The following is an 18972-nucleotide window of genomic DNA, read 5'->3' as shown; positions in this document are numbered from 1 at the left end:
GTGGCGCGCTATGAGCTTGTAGATCTGCTATTTTTCAATAGCTAAAGCGTAACATGATGCTAACACCAAAATGGGTTCCCGTTCAGAATGGACTAATAAACAAAATAATAATTCAAAAAAGGACAAACGTGACTAGCCAGGGTTCTAATTCTGTATCCAACCTCCGTGGTGAACAACAAAGTAATATCTCTCTTCCTCTCAATAATGCGACTGCTTCCCTGCACACCAGAACAGAAAGTAAACACAAGATGTCCCATAATACTCCTCATCCCAGCCTCAGCCCGCCAACACAGTTAAAGGAACAATCCCCCTGTATATACCTTAGGGTTACAGTAGAAAGATCAGTGTTTCAGGTTTACTTTGTTCTGTCTACCCAGGGGAGAAATTTGTCTTGGACGTACATACATAAACAATACAATACATTACGATTAGGGATTAGCTCGTTGAGTTTTATTTGATAACGAGCACCTTATCGATCAGGCTTATCGAGCCGGGTTCTTATCTAGCCCACTATTGAGCATTTTCTATTATTTTGTGGAAAGACAGGAGACAATAAATTCTGAACAGAACCAGTATGTTTTACTATAGAGCCATCACATACAGTATAGGTTTCTAACAGATGGAAGGCCATTTACCTTTTTTTACCAATACAATAATATTAAAGAAACTGGTTAATATGTGTACAGTCACTTTAAAAGTGTCATTGTGTTTAACCAGGCTGCGCTGGTCGGCAGTATACACTTTTAGACCGACATGTTTGTGCCAGAATGGATGATTACATTTTGTTATGCTCGTTTAAAGGGCTTGATAAGCCCAAATCTTATTGATAACGGGTACTCAATAAGGAAAAAAAGGAAACAATTTATTTATTAATTTTTTGGGGGAGGCCCCTGGAGGCTCGAGGCCCGTTTTTAAATCGAAACGATTGAAACATGTATAAGGCCGCCACTGGGTATCGGCTAACGCAGAAATCGTGGTATCGGGATCGGATTGGGAACGAAAGATGTGTTTCGGGACATCCCTGTAGTTATTATGAAGCATTATGATACTACTTGACACTATGCATCATTATAAAAGGCTTTATCGTGTTTAATGATTGGATTATGACCGCTTGCACCTGTAATTATACGGAACATCACGGTGCATTTGTGCTTGACCTCGGTCATCCATGGCTTAGTGGCTTCATGTATCATTGCCGTGACACTTATTCCCGTGTAATACGATTATTCTTTTCTTTGAAACCTCAAAGTGTGGCTCATAACCAACATTCTGTTATGTTAAACCGTCCCTTCATAATAGCAGTGGACACAGTGATGGAAGAAGTACTCCATTATTTTACTTAAGTAAAATTATCAATACGCTATTGCAGAAATTATCTGTTACAAGTACACGTTTGTATTCAAAATTCACTTGACATGCGCCGTTAAGTACCAAAAGGAAAAGTACTCATTATGCAGAATGTCCAATTTTCTCATTATGTATAAACATCCTTAAATTGCAGATGTGCTTGTAAATCGGCTATTTTCAAATTGCCAAAGGATATACAGTATATATATAGGACTGCAGTGGTTTTAGAATAATAACTACAGCTCTGGTCCAACACCATGGGACTTTTTCGAGCCTCTCCGCACGCTTCACAGGCTGAACAGCCTCTCGTCTTCAGTAAAAAAAAAAAGAAAATGTAAACTTTCGCCTCTCGCTTACTTTTATTAGTGGGAACACACCTCACATCTAAAATACACCTTTTGGCCAAAATGTTAAAAAAATCCCCCTGGGGCGGAGACACCACTTGTCGCATCACGACACATTGTGAGCTTGTAGATTTAAGCAATAAGCCACGAGAGGTCTCAGGTTACCGGGTATTTTACACTGGCAGACCCGAGGCGCTATTATTATTTTTTTTATCTTTATTTTTTATCCCACAATTTTGTAACATTTTGTAAAATGTGACTAAGACTAAAGTGAAAACTATTCAGGAGACTATGACCTAAAACTAAAATAGAAATTTGCTGCCAAAAAACAACACTGCTCCCTCCTCTCTCTCTCTCCCCGGCCGTCAAGGTTCGAAGGCATCTCCGTGGTGAGGAACGGGGGGAACTATGGCGACGTGTCGGTCAACTGGACCATCAGCCGGAACGCCTCCTCCTCCTCCTCCTCCTCCTCCTCCCCGGTGTCGGAGGACCTGAGCCCCACGGAGGGCACGCTGCGCTTCGGGGCGGGCCAGACGAGCGCCCCGCTGCCCCTGCATGTCGTGGCGGACGAGCTGCCCGAGGAGGCCGAGCAATTCGTCCTCCGGCTGCTGCCCGACACGGTGACCGGCGGGGCGGAGGTGGACGAGCCCATGGAGGTGTGTGTGTGTGTGTGTGTGTGTGTGTGTGTGTGTGTGTGTGTGTGTGTGTGTGTGTGTGTGTGTGTGTGTGTGTGTGTGTGTGTGTGTGTGTGTGTGTGTGTGTGTGTGTGTGTGTGTGTGTGTGTGTGTGTGTGTGTGTGTGTGTGTGTGTGTGTGTGTGTGTGTGTGCGCGCGCGAGAGCGCTCATGTGTTTTAGAACTGCCATCTTTGTGCCAGCGTGAACTGGCTCTTTCTGTGAGGAAAGGGCACTTCTATAGGAAGCAGACAATTGAACACCAGATTGACACCCAGACCTGATTTAATCTTTAATGCTAGCTCAGGCTTAAAGTTTAGGTGCTGCAGCCCTGGGCACCAAGCTCTTTATGGGGGCACCAGGCCAAAAATGACATAAAAAGACTGGACTAGTGCAAGTAACGGCGCCAATAATGTCTTGCTCGCCAACCATAGGGTCCGTGTGGTTCAAGATGCTAGATGAGACACATCCAGAGCTCGGCCTCGTGGGTGCAAAACACACTAAACAAAATGCAAAACATACGTTATGGGGCAGACCCAGGTGGCTGCGGAGGCCGCAGAGTCTGCTTGTCATTTTGTTCAGAGAGAGGGAGAGAGAGAGAGCTGTCTCAGCACAAACTCCCTTATATGCGGATTAGAGGAGGGGCGGCCTCCTTTGAAGCAGGACAATTTAATCAGTGTTAAGTGTCGTCCATGCTTAACCCATCACACCCCTCTGAAGAGTAACTCAGCCCCTCGGTGGAACGGTGTCAGGCGATGCCGTGGACGGCCGTGCGTGGGTCCATCCATCCCCCGTGGGCCAAATGAATGAGCTGCACTTTTTAAAAGCTCATGAAAACTATTCTGGCAGACTTGGTAGGGGTTTAATTAGAGAGGATGACTCGCTAAAATTAGCTCCGGGTTTCTGTTTTACTACTCTATATGCTCTCCTCTCCTCTCCTCTCCTCTCCTCTCCTCTCCTCTCCTCTCCTCTCCTCTCCTCTCCTCTCCTCTCCTCTCCTCTCCTCTCCTCTCCTCTCCTCTCCTCTCCTCTGCATTCTGTGGTGAACAAAGTAGTCAAACTCCTGTACTGTAATCAAAGTATAGATCATACAGTAGGCCTATACTCCTGGGCAAATATTACTCATCTGCAAGTGAAAGTTGCCCTGTCAATTTTATACTAAAAAGGATTCATGGCCTGGGCCGTGGATCAGTGGTCCAGGCACCTTGGCTGTTAATCCAGTCTGGCAGTGTGCCGCGGGTTCGACTCCAATTCATGTCAGCCTACCGTCTATCCCTCTATAAAAGAATATAAAATAAAGGCGAAAGCCACCAAAAAACTTAAAAAAATAAAGTTTCATTATTATTCAAAAAAAGTACTACGAAGCACAGTACAATTTATTTATAATGATGCCTTTCTGTATCGAGATCTATTTGTTTTCCATCTATAATGCTCAATGCATTGTTAACTTGCAGATCTGCTATTTTCACTATTTTAAATTGTGGTTCATGTGGCTAATTTAAAATGTTTTGGTCAATTTGGGTTCCAGGGGTCCCTTCTTAGAAATGTAAGTGTAGCAGTATAGTGGCTCTGTGGAGCGTCTGTCTGACGGTCCCTTCTTAGAAAGGTAAGTGTAGCAGTATAGTGGCTCTGTGGAGCGTCTGTCTGACGGTCAAAAAGCCTAATATCTCCCCCATCCAAAGGGGGATTCACCTTTTTTAGGTTATAGTGGTTAAGATGTTGGCTTTCCAGTTGGGAGACCTGCAGGGTTCGAATCCCGGGCATTACTGTAGTACTGTAACGAGTACAGTACAGATACTTAGAGCTTAAGATTTCAGCCCAGTTTGTTCAAATATGTCACGGGCGTTGGGTTGGACTCGGGCTGGATCTTTGTTGGGCTGGGCCGGGTCGGGGCTCAAATTATTAGACCCGATTTAAAGCTCCAACGGGTAGTGGTGGACAGTAGCCTAAGGCAGTTAAACTGCCTTACTGTCCACCACTTATCAGTTTTCAGTGTTTTGTGTGTGTCCACAAACTTCTACAGTGAGTTGCCGCACAGCGAGGTCATCTTACGCGTGGGGCGGGGTGGTGGTGGTTGGGTCCAGGGGCAAGGCAGAGGATTAATTTGGTTCAATAAGAGAGTGCAGCAAAACCCCAAACTGAAGGAGAATGTTATAAAGCCATTGCCGTTAATCCTTTTGCGATGACAGAAAAAACCTCAGCCTCGTTTGATCATGGAACCTCATTAGCTCATCTGTGTCTGTCCCTCCTCTTCTCTGTACTGTACTGTACTGTACTTTGTACTGTACTTCTTCTAATCAAGACTTCACGACCGACGAGGGTTGTGTGGTGGTGTGACCACGCACAGACAGGACAGGGTTTTCCAAATGTCCCTCCATCCTCTCTTGTCGCTAAATGCAACCGGTAAAGACCCATGACTTCAAAACGGAAATACTGTACATTTCACGTTGTTTAATCGGATAAGTAAGGAAAGGTTATTGTGACTGGAACAATTTTCCACTTTCACTCAGATCAAATTACCCCCCCCCCCCCCCTCAGTGTTGCACTGTTGCCTGCTTATAATTACAGAGAGAGAGGCAGGGGGAGAGGGGAGTTGCAACACTCAGTTCACACAGGTGTGATTCTTTTTTTTTTAACCCATTTTGGGCGGGAACCCCTTTTGGTGTTTGGCATTATGTTACGCTTCAGCTATTGAAAAATTGCAGATCTACAAGCTCGTAGCGCGCCACCGAGTGGCGCGCTACGAGCTTGTAGGTCTGCTATTTTTTGAAAAATCAACTGACGACTGCACGGAAACGTGGCTTTTTCCGAAAACTGTCCGGACGTAGAAGACATTTTTAGAATCTGATCTCAGGTCAGAATGGGTCAATGAGTCCGTGACCCACCAACGGGGTCCCGACCCCAGTGTTTGTGATTCACCGGGGTTAACCCTTCGTTCCCCCCCCCCTGGTCCTCCTCCTCCTCCCTCCAGATGGTGTTCTACCTCCAGGACAGCGACGACGTCTACGGCCTGTTCCGCTTCCACCCGGAGCGGGCGCAGGGCATCCGGAGCACGCCGGACGGCGGCCGCTTCCTGGCGCTCAGCTTCGCGCGGGAGGGCGGCGCCCTGGGCCGCGTGGCCCTGGGCCTCACGGCGCTCTACGTCCCGGCCGCGGGGGGGCTGCAGCATCCCGGGCGCGTCCTGAACGGGAGCGGCGCGGCCTACAGCGTGGCGTTCGCCGGCGGCCAGCGGGAGGCCGACCTCACGCTGCCCATCAGGAACGACGCCTTCCTGCAGAACGGCGCTCACTTCTTCATACAGGTACACAGTGGTGTCCCCTTCGTCTGTGCCAGGCTAAAACCTCGCTCACTCCTTCATACAGACACACTAACCTCGCTCACTCCTTCATACAGACACACTAACCTCGCTCACTCCTTCATACAGACACACTAACCTCGCTCACTCCTTCATACAGACACACTAACCTCGCTCACCTCTTCATACAGACACACTAACCTCGCTCACTTCTTCATACAGACTCACTAACCTCGCTCACTCCTTCATACAGACACACTAACCTCGTTCACTCCTTCATACAGACACACTAACCTCGCTCACTCCTTCATACAGACACACTAACCTCGCTCACTTCTTCATACAGACACACTAACCTCGCTCACCCCTTCATACAGACACACTAACCTCGCTCACCCCTTCATACAGACACACTAACCTCGCTCACTCCTTCATACAGACACACTAACCTCGCTCACTCCTTCATACAGACACACTAACTTCGCTCACTCCTTCATACAGACACACTAACCTCGCTCACTTCTTCATACAGACACACTAACCTCGCTCACTCCTTCATACAGACACACTAACCTCGCTCACTCCTTCATACAGACACACTAACCTCGCTCACTCCTTCATACAGACACACTAACCTCGCTCACTCCTTCATACAGACACACTAACCTCGCTCACTCCTAGCGGAAGACTACAAACCAAGACTACGACATGACTATCATCCGCTCCCGACGGGATCATAATATAAACCTATAAATGGTATGCCATATATATACAATATTTGCCTCTGAAATGTATAGTGTAGAAGTAAAAGTATTGCAAATGGGAAATTCTCCAGTAAAGTAAAAATTTTGTGTGTGTGTGTGTGTGTGTGTGTGTGTGTGTGTGTGTGTGTGTGTGTGTGTGTGTGTGTGTGTGTGTGTGTGTGTGTGTGTGTGTGTGTGTGTGTGTGTGTGTGTGTGTGTGTGTGTGTGTGTGTGTGTGTGTGTGTGTGTGTGTGTGTGTGTGTCATAAAGTGTGACATCCTGCATGTGTAAACACTGTGAACAGGACAAGGGTCTCGAGTCTGGCCTGCTTCCAACTGTCCAAGCCCAACAACAAACCACATCATTCAAAGACATGAACAAAAAAAGTACCTGCTTCACATTCTGTAGCGGTGCTATAATTCTGTCCCACACTTTCACACACATTAGCAGACGCACGCACGCACATACGCACACGGAAGAGGCAGAGGCAGATTGACGGTGACAAATGGCCAATACAGTCATCCAACACACATCCGTAAAAGGGACATAATTTGTAGCGCCACAGATCGGTTCGTCAGCGAAACAAAGTAGTGGCAATTAAACCTGAGAGATCCACCGAAACACTAACCCTATACAACAAGCTGAAGGGAAAGGGGCCAGGCACTCTCAAGTGAACACATTCCCTCTCTCTCTCTCTCTCTCTCTCTCTCTCTCTCTCTCTCTTCATTCTGTATACTATAGAAGGCTTTTACAGCCAGGATGTTCTGCTGTCCTAAAGCAGCTCCGACCATGTTGTTATTAGTATACTGTCGTCGGACGGGCATATTTGAACTTTCTTATTGTGTTGTTTTTGAGTGGTGCAACCACTCCCAAGGAACAGCAATGTCCGTGTTCACCTGTGTGTTCGCCTATGTTATGCTGGTGTACTGCTGGTGTACTGCTTCTCTCGGTGACAGCGTCCTACAAATCGGCAAATGCTGCTATTTTAAGCCTCATCTTTTAAAACCTTACTCATAGTCACGGTTGCCCAACGGCCAAGTTATAACCCAATCTTACTTTTATTACGATCGGCCCTCCCGATCATTAGCTACAATGTTTTAACCGACCTGTCCTGACTATGGCGTCAACGCCCTGTGACAGCTAGCGCTGACAGGTAGCCGGTTTTGACAGCTCGCTAGCCGGGAGCTACCAACAACTTCGGCAGCCAGCTCACAACAGCTTCGGATAAAGAACCACATCGCCACATGATCTGACACCGATCCAACTCACAGGCCCAGTCTCTGGGCCTGGTTGGTAAGTCTCGTTCCCTGTTGACTCCTCACCTGTGTTCCGGTTCTGCAAACTGGGCTTATTCTCTGCTGTGGGCACCCGTCGTGGTGCCCTCGCCTGTATGTACCGCCCTGAGACGCTATCCCGGTTCAACACCTACTGTAGCCTGTTTCATCTCATCCTGCCATCTCTTGTTCCACTTTTACTGGCCATAGTCTTGTTTTCTTTCCTCAGCCATCATCAGCATCATCACCTCCACCACCACCACCACCACCATGTCACTCACCTCATCTCCCGGTTGCGACAGCTGCCTTCACCTGAAGCACAGAGTGTCGGTGCTGGAGGGTAGAATCTCAACTCTCCACCAAATAAAGGATGATGAGATGTTCCTGGACTCCCTTCATACATCCTGCGTCATTCAGCTTGATGTGACTGTCCCCGCCGCCACCGGACTCGAACGTCCCCCCCGGTGTTCTCCCCCCAAGTCGCGGGAGCTCGATGCGACCCTCCCCGCCGCTGGATACGAACGTCCTCGCTGTTCCTCCAAGCCCCGGGATCTGGACGAGACAGTCACCCTCCGTCTCCCCCCCACTCGCGAGGGTGCAAGAACAAAAATTACACCCTCGGCCTGCTCCACTCCTGGCCCATGGACAGTGATCCCCCGGGGAAAACATGGGAAGAAGCCCCCCCCACACGCACCCCCTCCCATACAAATAATCAATTCATTTTCTATTTTAGATATGAATGAGTTCCCCCCACTATACCCAGCCGCCCCGTCCAACGACCCACTGCCTAACCCATCATCCCCGGTCAACTCTTCCATAACCACTAGCCAGAAACCGTCCCGCCTCAATCTGTTAAAATCAGCTGTTAAACGCCGCTCGGTGGATCCCCTTGGGTCTCATCCTCCGAAGAAACCCACCCCCCTCACTCTGTCCAACACCTGGAAACGACCCACTACGATGCCGCTTCAGAAACCCACCACTCCATCCCCTTCAATCATTATCAGCAACAGCGACACACCATCAACTGCACCCCCCTTACTGCATGATGATGCCCCCACACCCACCCCCCCACCCCCTCCGTTGATAAGTCCTACCACGGTCATCATCGGCGACAGCCAAATTAAACATATCCGTTTTATTAACGCAATCACACATAGCTTCCCTGGCGCCTCCACAGCACAACTCCTCGATAAACTTCCCGGCCTGCTCGCCTCACTCCCCTCCACCATCAAGAACATCATCCTCCACTCCGGCACAAACGACCGCCAGTCAGAACAAGCAAAAATCCATTTTGAACAAATCTTCAACCTCCTCCGTCAGTCTGGAAAATCAATATACATGTCCGGCCCATTGCCCACGATCGGTCGTGGTGACGTCCCCTTCAGCAGACTGTCCGCTCTTCACTATTGGCTCCAGTTCGCCTGCTTCAAATACAGCATAAACTATATATCCAACTTCTTTCTTTTCTGCAACCGCCCCCGCTTCTACGCCCGTGACGGCCTCCATCCTAGCCGCTTTGGCAACGAAATGCTGGCTCACAACCTCCGCAAATCGCTAGCTGCTCAATCAATACCTCACACAAATCAACACGCAAATTGACTAGTAGTTTCAGCTGATCACCACCCTGGTCCGTTAACAACAACAACATCCAACCCCCAAAACTCCCCCATAGCCCCCTCTAGTGACACCTACTGCCTGCCTATTAGAACACACCCCAGACAGCAGCAAATCAATTCATATTATATGCCCATTAGAACAGACCAAGTCATATTAGCTCTTTGGAACAAATACACCCCTGACTCCACATCCCTCTCCTGCCCTCTGCCCATCACCGTTCTCATCAGGACTAGACTTACTTCATTTCATTTAATTTCCACTTCACGCACAGTCACCCCATCACATCTCATTCATATTCCCTGTAGACCCAAGACTCCTCCCACTAAATCTGATAACAAGCTTAACCTTGCCTTGTTTAACATCAGGTCACTAACAAATAAGTCCTCCTCCGTAAATGATATAATCTGTAAAGAGAAGCTAGATATAATCTTTCTAACAGAGACATGGCTTGGCTCGGATGGAGCTTTTCTCCTAGCGCCAGCCTGTCCCCCAAACTACAGTTTCATTCACTCTGTTCGCGAGGCTAAGAAAGGAGGTGGACTGGCAATAATTTTTTCAGACACATTAAAATTCAAGGCTCTGACCCTGGGTAGCTTTACATCCTTTGAATACCAGGCCACTATATTACTTGGTAAATCCTCCATGCCAATGATTAGCATTTATCGCCCGCCAAAATGCAGTAAAGCAATATTTCTAACAGAAATATCAGAACTTTTATCTATCTGCTCCACTAACTATGACAGAACTCTTATCACAGGTGATCTTAATCTGCACCTGGATGATGCTACAGATGCTGTGGCTATGGGTTTCTTAGAGTTATTACATTCCTTTGAGTTTATCCAACATGTTGTTGGGCCTACACATAAACATGGGCACACTCTGGACCTGGTGATTTCTAGAGGGGTGAACATCACTGTGGAAAGGACTATTGAAAGACCTGAGCTATCAGACCACTATTTGCTGTGTTTTAATATGACTGCCTCTGATCTAGAGGAAAACATCACAGAATATACCATAACAAAGCGCTTTTTTAGCTCTTCTGCAGCTGACGAGTTCCCTCGTCATCTGGGCCCCCCCCTGCACGATACTCCCCCAGTAAATGATCTGGTTCAAATTTTTAATCTTAAACTAGAGTCAGCTCTTGATATAGTGGCTCCTTTGAAAACAAAAAAGAAACATAACACCAGAGTAACACCCTGGTTAAATGAGCATACACGCTCACTGAAGCAAGAATGTCGTAGAGCTGAGCGAGCTTGGAGAAAAAATAAACTCACCACCCACCTAGAGATTCTTAAAAAGTCAACAGTCGCCTATAACAAAGCCCTGCGTCTAGCAAGGCAGGCATATTTCTCTGGCATTATTAACGAGAACAAGACAAATGCCAGAGTCCTATTCTCTACCATTGATCGACTTCCCGGCCTCTAAAGCTAAGTGTAATGAGTTTGCATGCTTTTTTGATAACAAAATCTTTAACATTAGAGCTGATATTTTGAATGGTGCTGTTGCTAGTGCAAACCTTCAAACAGCAGCTAACGGTCCCAGGGTAGATCTCTCCAGGGGGAGCCTATTATCGTTTTGCGCAATTGATGAAGACGAACTCCGCAAAACCATATCACAGATGACATCTTCCTCCTGTTCATTGGATACAATTCCCACCACCTTTCTCAAAGAGGTCTTAGACAGTGTGATTGGAGATATCCTAAAAATTGTAAACAGCTCTCTACAGACAGGCGTCTTCCCAGACTCTCTGAAGACGGCCGTAGTCAGGCCCCTACTAAAGAAACATAATCTGGATCCCTCTGTTTTGGGTAACTATCGACCCATTTCGAATCTGCCCTTTCTGGGCAAGGTTTTGGAGAAATGCATCTCTCATCAATTGGACGTATTTCTACAGAGCAATGATGTGCACAACAAATTCCAATCTGGCTTTAGGAAAAATCATAGCACAGAAACTGCCCTTGTAAAAGTAATGAATGATCTTAGGGTGTCTGCTGACAAGAAACATGTATCCGTTCTCCTACTGCTAGATTTAACGGCTGCATTTGACACGATTGATCATTCAATTTTAATACAGCGTCTGGAGCACTGGATAGGCCTGTCTGGTACGGCCCTGTCCTGGTTCTCCTCCTACCTTTCAAACAGAAGTTACTTTGTCAATCTAGCCGAGTTTGACTCAGACAAACACGACATCAGTTCTGGTGTCCCACAAGGCTCGATTCTTGGTCCTCTGCTGTTCTCCTTGTACATTCTGCCATTGGGTGAACTCATTACCAATCACGGAGTCAATTTTCATTTCTATGCTGATGATACCCAACTATATCTTGCTGTGGCCCCAGACGATCCCTGTGCTTTGGACCCGCTGTTGACCTGTCTGTCTGGCATCAAGTGTTGGATGAGTGAGAACTTTCTCAAACTGAATGAGGATAAGACGGAAGTTCTCATAATCGGTTCTAGCGAGCAAAGAGAATCAATAATTGGCAGACTTGGCAACCTGACTGTAGAAGGTAACAGTACAGTAAAGAACCTGGGGGTTATTATTGATTCTGAATTGAATTTTAATTCACACATTAATCATGTTACCAAGATTGCTTTTTTTCACCTTAGAAATATTGCACGGATCAGATCCTATTTGTCCTTGGACGATGCAAAAACGCTAATCCACGCCTTTGTTTTTTCTCGGCTTGACTACTGCAATGCACTCTTTTCAGGACTCCCTAAGAAAGCGACTGACAGATTACAACTTGTCCAAAATGCAGCAGCTAGAGTTTTAACTAGAACTAGGATGAGAGAACATATTACTCCAGTTTTGGCATCACTGCACTGGCTTCCGGTTGTTTTCAGGATTTACTTTAAAATTCTGTTACTTGTCTATAAAGCTCTCAATGGTCTCGCACCTCCGTACCTCCGTGACTGCCTACCTAGATATGTCCCTAGCCGCCCCCTCAGGTCCTCCAACGCTGGCCTACTTGAAGTGCCTAAAGGTATGTGCACAAAAAAGTACGGTGAGGCAGCTTTTTGCTTCTATGGCCCAACAGCCTGGAATAAACTTCCATTCGAGCTCAGACACGCACCATCTGTAGACATTTTTAAATCTCAACTCAAGACTCACCTCTTCACCCTTGCTTTTAGTTGAGTTTTATTTATTTATTTTATGTCTTTTTATTTATTTTATGTTCTTATATTCGGTTTTGTTCTCTGCTATTGTTCTATCATTTTAACTACTTGTGTTTTATTGTATTTTATTTTTGTGTCCTGCCCTGTGAAGCACTTTGAGCTGCATTTTATGTATGAAAAGTGCTATACAAATAAAGTTTATTATTATTATTATTATATGTGACGTTAATCTACCTACGCATGTGACACCAGTATGAGTACCAGTAGAGGCGCTGTTGTGCCAGGAACATAGAGAGAGAGAGAGAGAGAGTGCTGCACTGTTGCCTGCTAATGAGTGAATGAATGAGGGAGTTGCACCACTCAGTTCACACGGGTGTGATTTTTCTCTTGATCATACAGCGTCACACTAATCCAAAGTAGCAGACAGTACATCAAAGCTCACTGTACATCTGCTTGTATGTCTGCTGTATGTTGAACATTCAGAAAAATGTTGAACATTTTTGTACAGTGCATTTGTGTATTTCCAATGTTCGATTTTATTTCTACTTCACTACATCAGAGACAAATATTGTACCTTTACTCCACGACATTTATGTGATCACTTTAGTTACTACTTACTAGTTACAAGATCTGCTAAGATTTTTATACATTTGAAAACTTGGGACGAACATTGGACATTCTGTATAATGAGTACTTTTACTTTTGGTATTTAACCCATTCTGGGCGGGCGGGAACCCCTTTTGGTGTTTTAAGCATTGCGTTAAACTAGCAGATCTACAAGCTCATAGCGCGCCACTCGGTGGCGCGCTATGAGCTTGTAGGTCTGCTATTTTTGAAAAATCGTTAAAATGTGCCTCAAATCGTTCCGAAAATTGTCATGATTTAGAAAACATTTTTTTTTATTTTATTTTGACGTCAGGCCTGAATGGGTTAAGGTACATTTTGACGCCAATAATCTTGTACTTTTACTCAAGTACACTTTGAATTCCGGACTGATGCGTGAGTCTTTATCTCCCCCCCCCCCCACACACACACACACACACACACACACACACACACACACAGCTGGACACAGTGGCGCTGGTGGACATCGTCACGGCCATACCGCCCATCAGCCCTCGCTTCGGCGGCGCCCTCAACCTGACGCTGACCGTCACGCCGGACATCGCCAACGGAGAGATCGGCTTCCTCAGCAACAGCACCGTGGTGGTGCACGAGCCCGAGGACGCCAACACCAGCACGGTACACTATACATTAAGACCTGGGACGCATCTGTGTCGCCTTGGCGTTTAACCACTTTTAACCATCTTTTGGAACTTTAGCTGTTAAAAAGAATCTTGAAAACGTGGCGCAAATCTTTGAATATATATATTCTTTCACTGCAGCAAACTTTTTTTTTTACTCGTATCTTTGCTTCTGGGGGTCCCTGGCTGGACAACATATTTTCAGATGGGGGTCGGTGGCCAATTACATCTAGATGTTTTGGGTCCTTGACATGAAATAGTTTGAGAACCACTGATATAGGTGATATGCTATAGGTTTGTCAGGAAACTGTCATTATTTAGAAGACAGTAGAATCAGAAAGCCTGATGGAGGGGAAGGAACTTGTCGGAATAACGTGTTCCTTCCACGCGCTATATGTCCGGGCCGGGGAAACTCCCCTGTCAGGTGAAAAGAAGCAGCTTGGACTCCTCGTACATAGAAGGAAGCATGAGGTCAGTCCGCTGACCCCCCCCCCCCCCCCCCCCCCACCCAATCAAAGAAAATCACTGAAATTAAAATATTATTTCCAGCAGTATATCACTGTAGTTGAAAGCAGTATCAGAACATGGTTCTACTCTTCTCACCATATCTCTATATCTCTATATCTGAACCACACCAGTCACAACTCCTTGCAACAGAACAGTTTTAAGGTCAACCACTCCGTGCGACTGCTATTGGGGATAATGGTTGCAAGTAGTTTCATGTTGCAAGGAGTTGCGTGGCGAATTATTGGTGTTCTTTGGGCTTCAGGAAGAGGCAGGCCACCTGTCTTGAGATAACTCATTTTCTCATTTTTTCACAAATATTTATTAACCACTTAAGCCCTATTATACAGTATACTTTCAAAACCTTGCAAATGAGTAGACCTACATACAGTGTATTGACTATATTAAAGGGCCTTGACATGGAAAAGGTTTAGAACTCGTATAGCAACTTTTTTTCTCCTGAAAAAGACATGTGTAGAATCGGCCTCGGGTCTCAATGGGTTAATCCCATGACCGTTTGACCCGTGTCCACCAGGGGGGGCAGTCAGACAGATATTTTGTGAAGCCACTAAGGAAATCGGGACTTCCTGAAAGTTCATATATTGGCCTGTTGTGGCGCTGTCATTGGGCCCAAAAAACCCCCATAGCTCCATAGAGGCCCATGTATTTGGGCCCAACTTCACCTAGACTGTATTACCTTAATAAACATGGTCATGAATACTTTCTGCTTCCAGTCACTAGTTTAAAGTCTCATTTCTCATGTCATAATATTCTTTTTGGAAAATGATGGTCCCATTTATTAAAAAAATGACAATAAAGTCGCGTATGTTCTGAGGGGTGTGGCTACCGTTACAGTCTATGAACGGGAGCCACCCCCCCGTTCAGTCAAAATAAAAACCAACGAAGAGTAAAGGGGGGGGGGGAGTCCCGCCTCGTTGTCTGGTCCAGCCAATGGCCAGCTGGGCCCAAACGGAGCCAGCCAATGGCCAGCTGGGCCCAAACGGATCTAGAAATATGGCGACATACAGACACATGCAAGGAATTACAGGCTTCATTTTACGTCTTATATGTTAGACCCGAGGAACGCTTTGTCCATATTTTTATTACAGTCTATGGTGTCCACACAGTTTTCCCTCCCGCTGCGGCGTGACGGCACGGACGGCCGGGCGGAGGTGTTCTGGAGCCTCCAGCCAATGGGAGAGAACCAGGAAGACGTGACGCGCGACGACCTGGACCCTCTGAGCGGCTCGGTGGTCTTCCTGTCCGGCCAGAGCGACGCCGCCATCAACTTCACCGTCATGGCCGACGACGTCCCCGAGGTCAACGAGACCCTGCTGTTGACCCTGGACAGGTACCGTACAGGGCAGTGTTGTTTTTGGCAGCAAATTTATATTTTAGTTTTAGTCATAGTCTCCTGAATAGTTTTCACTTAGTCTTAGTCACATTTTAGTCACCTGGAATGTATTAGTGCTAGACTAAATGTCATAAGATTTTAGTAGACTAAATCTACAGGTGATTTAGTCGACTAAAATGTATTTTTGCGGGCCTTGTTGGCGTCATAATGACTTATTTGCGTTGTGAGCTTGTATATCGGCTATTTTCAGCATGCAACCAAGTGTAAAGTGACTTATACTGGATCTGTTGTCCACTAGTCCCTTCCTAACATTTTAGTCTAGTTTTTATTTGTTGACGAAATTGTCAGTAGGCCTATATTTAGTCTTAGTTTTAGTCACCATAGCATAGTTTTAATTTAGTTTACATTTAGTTTTCTTCAGTGGAAAAGGTAGTCGACGAACATTTTTCGTGTTAGTTGTAGTCGACAAAAACAACACTGGTACAGGGGAGGAGGAGGAGGACGGAAATGACCATGAGACGTTTGGGATGAGATTTGACCAGGGAATGTACAGTAGATGGTGGAAAAACGTACCACATTTAATTGCACTTGAGTAAAAGTATGGATACTGTGATCATGTAGAAACACTCTATCACGTGATCGGAAATCGGGGGGAGGGGGGATCACGTCATTTTCAAACGATCGGAATCGGATCGGGAGCAGAAATACGTGATCGGGACATCCTTAGTGTGAATGAAATGAATGAATGAAAAACTTTATTCTGAACATAACTAGTCAAAGAATTAAAATAAGTGCAATATAGAAAACAAAAATTAAATTCCCAAGTATAAACAACAAGAAAAAAAGAAAGAAAAAAAAGCCACACTGGCCGCAAGTATAATTATTTATTTTCTCTTCTTTTTTTATTATTATTTTTATTTTTTAAACTTTTGTATGTTCAGGAGTAGGTTGAAGTAAAAAACTTATATAACCCTACTCCTTTATAGCTTAATTTCAGCGTCATCGCTTGACGTCATCTCATAACTACCAACATGGTATAATATTACATCCATATCATGATATTAGACTGGATATTGTCTGTGATTTTGGATATTGTACTATTGTGATATGGCATAAGTGTTCTCTAAAAAATATAAATATCCAAATAATTGCTAGAAGAGATTTTTCAATGGATTCTGTTACTATTGGGTATGCTAAATAACATGCTAAAATGTTTGGGAAATCGAAGTTCTGCAAAGGCATCATTTTCAAGATGGCGTCCACAGTGGCTTAACACCACCTATCAATAACTTAACACATTGCATTTACCTTGGAAAATAAAATGCAACACTGTTACTGCGAGAGTGAGGTCTAGCCAACACCAACTCGGGATTTCTGGATAGCTGCCCTCTATAAATGTCCTATCCAACATCAGGTTCTTGAGCTCTGTAGTGTACATACTGTAGGTGGTACGTTTCTTTCCCCTCCTGGCTTTGCCCTGTGGTTGGCTCCCATAGGGTCAACTTACTTGCCTCAAGTTCTGGGTGCCTGACGCAGTGCCCTGCCAGCCTCATCCTTCTCTCTCTGACTTTGTCCGTGACCCGTGGTAGGTCCCCATAGAGGTCCACATTTCTGATGCGGTCCGTCCATGCGCATCTAGTGCCATTTGTAGCATTCTTGTGTAGACTCCATCCAGGTATTTTCCCTGTTGTACTGTGAGGGTCTATGCATACAGCAGTACCTATACTGACTCCACAGTAGCTATGAACAGCCGCCTCTTAAAATAAATTATCAATGACAATGGTTTCCCTTTCCCATGTTGACAAAACCAGTGCACCTCTAAGTGCCGAACGCGAACATGTCCTGAGCAAACATCTTTCGCTTGATCCTGCAGGTGGCTGGCTTTGACACATCTGATGCCTTTCTCCGTCTCATTTCTTTTGAAGCATAACCTCCTGTTCTACTGTATGTTTGAGGTATCTAAACACATGCTTTATTGGGTACCAGTGTTCTATTGCTGCCTCAGCAAAGTGCTGGGATATCTTAATAACCAGGAATCTGATGGAATCTGATGTCAGGTCTAGTGCATGTGGATAAGTAAATCAGTTTGTCCTCTCTGGACCTGCATAATAAGAAAGTCTTTTATACAGTATCTGGCATATTTATTGTGCCATGCAATCTGGCTGATGATTACATCTCTCCCGCCAATACAATCTGGCGCTCGCTGGGAACGTAATGATGTCGCGTCATGTGTGTGTACCGTAAACCTTGTACAGCGTACAATAGAGTACCGTAATAGACAGAGTAAGGGCGCCGCCTATCAATAACTCAACAGGATTCATTGCAAACAGACCACTAGGGGGCGAGCACAACTCGTTTAGGATGTTTTTTTGTAAACCTTATATCCATACCTATCACCATGCTAAAAATAAAAACAAACTTGTGCAACAAGTGCCATATTAAATCCCAGTTTATACTGTAGGTATTTTAAGCCCCCGGCAGACATCATGCATGCCATCTTGAAAAGGATGCCTTTCCAGAACGTAGATTTTCCTAAATCTTATTTAGCATACCCAATAGTAACAGGAATTGTATTCTATCAATTATTTGCGGTTTCAACCTAACTTATCTAATATTGGATTCATTGCAAGCAGACCACTAGGGGGTGAGCCCAACTCGTTTGCGATGGTTTTTGAAAACCTTATGCCCATACCTACAGTAACCTTATGCCCATACCTACAGTAACCTTATGCCCATACCTACAGTAACCTTATGCCCATACCTACAGTAACCTTATGCCCATACCTACAGTAACCTTATGCCCATACCTACAGTAACCTTATGCCCATACCTACAGTAACCTTATGCCCATACCTACAGTAACATTATGCCCATACCTACAGTAACCTTATGCCCATACCTACAGTAACCTTATGCCCATACCTACAGTAACCTTATGCCCATACCTACAGTAACCTTATGCCCATACCTACAGTAACCTTATGCCCATACCTACAGTAACCTTATGCCCATACCTACAGTAACGGCATGTAAACTAAACCTTATGCCCATACCTACAGTAACCTTATGCCCATACCTACAGTAACCTTATGCCCATACCTACAGTAACCTTATGCCCATACCTACAGTAACCTTATGCCCATACCTACAGTAACCTTATGCCCATACCTACAGTAACCTTATGCCCATACCTACAGTAACGGCATGTAAACAAAACCTTATGCCCATACCTACAGTAACGGCATGTAAACAAAACCTTATGCCCATACCTACAGTAACAGCATGTAAACAAAACCTTATGCCCATACCTACAGTAACGGCATGTAAACTAATCTAAAACTGGTCCCCAAGTGCACACTGTTGATGATTTTGGCCGAATTCCCTCCCAGCTAAATATTTGCATTTGAGATGTAGTGGAGTAGAAATAAAAGTATTGAACATCTGAAATACTCCACTAGTAGCAA

The 18972-nt window shown here is 45.4% G+C and overlaps 1 protein-coding gene across 1 annotated transcript in view; it reads left to right on the top strand.

The window, feature by feature from the left end:
• adgrv1 (adhesion G protein-coupled receptor V1) overlaps positions 1 to 18972 on the top strand; it is a gene marked incomplete at its 5' end in the record, with an annotated part of 354615 nt that overhangs the window by 24627 nt on the left and 311016 nt on the right. The window contains 4 exon segments of the mRNA XM_083783399.1: positions 2062 to 2347; positions 5335 to 5664; positions 13472 to 13648; positions 15282 to 15505. Coding sequence (XP_083639525.1) covers positions 2062 to 2347; positions 5335 to 5664; positions 13472 to 13648; positions 15282 to 15505 — 1017 coding nt within the window.

The sequence above is a fragment of the Protomyctophum parallelum genome (genome assembly GCF_964188405.1).
Source record: "Protomyctophum parallelum genome assembly, chromosome: 15".
Taxonomy (NCBI): Eukaryota; Metazoa; Chordata; class Actinopteri; order Myctophiformes; family Myctophidae; genus Protomyctophum; species Protomyctophum parallelum.
Note: the sequence above shows the minus strand (reverse complement) of the source record. Positions and strands in the feature narration are given on the sequence as shown.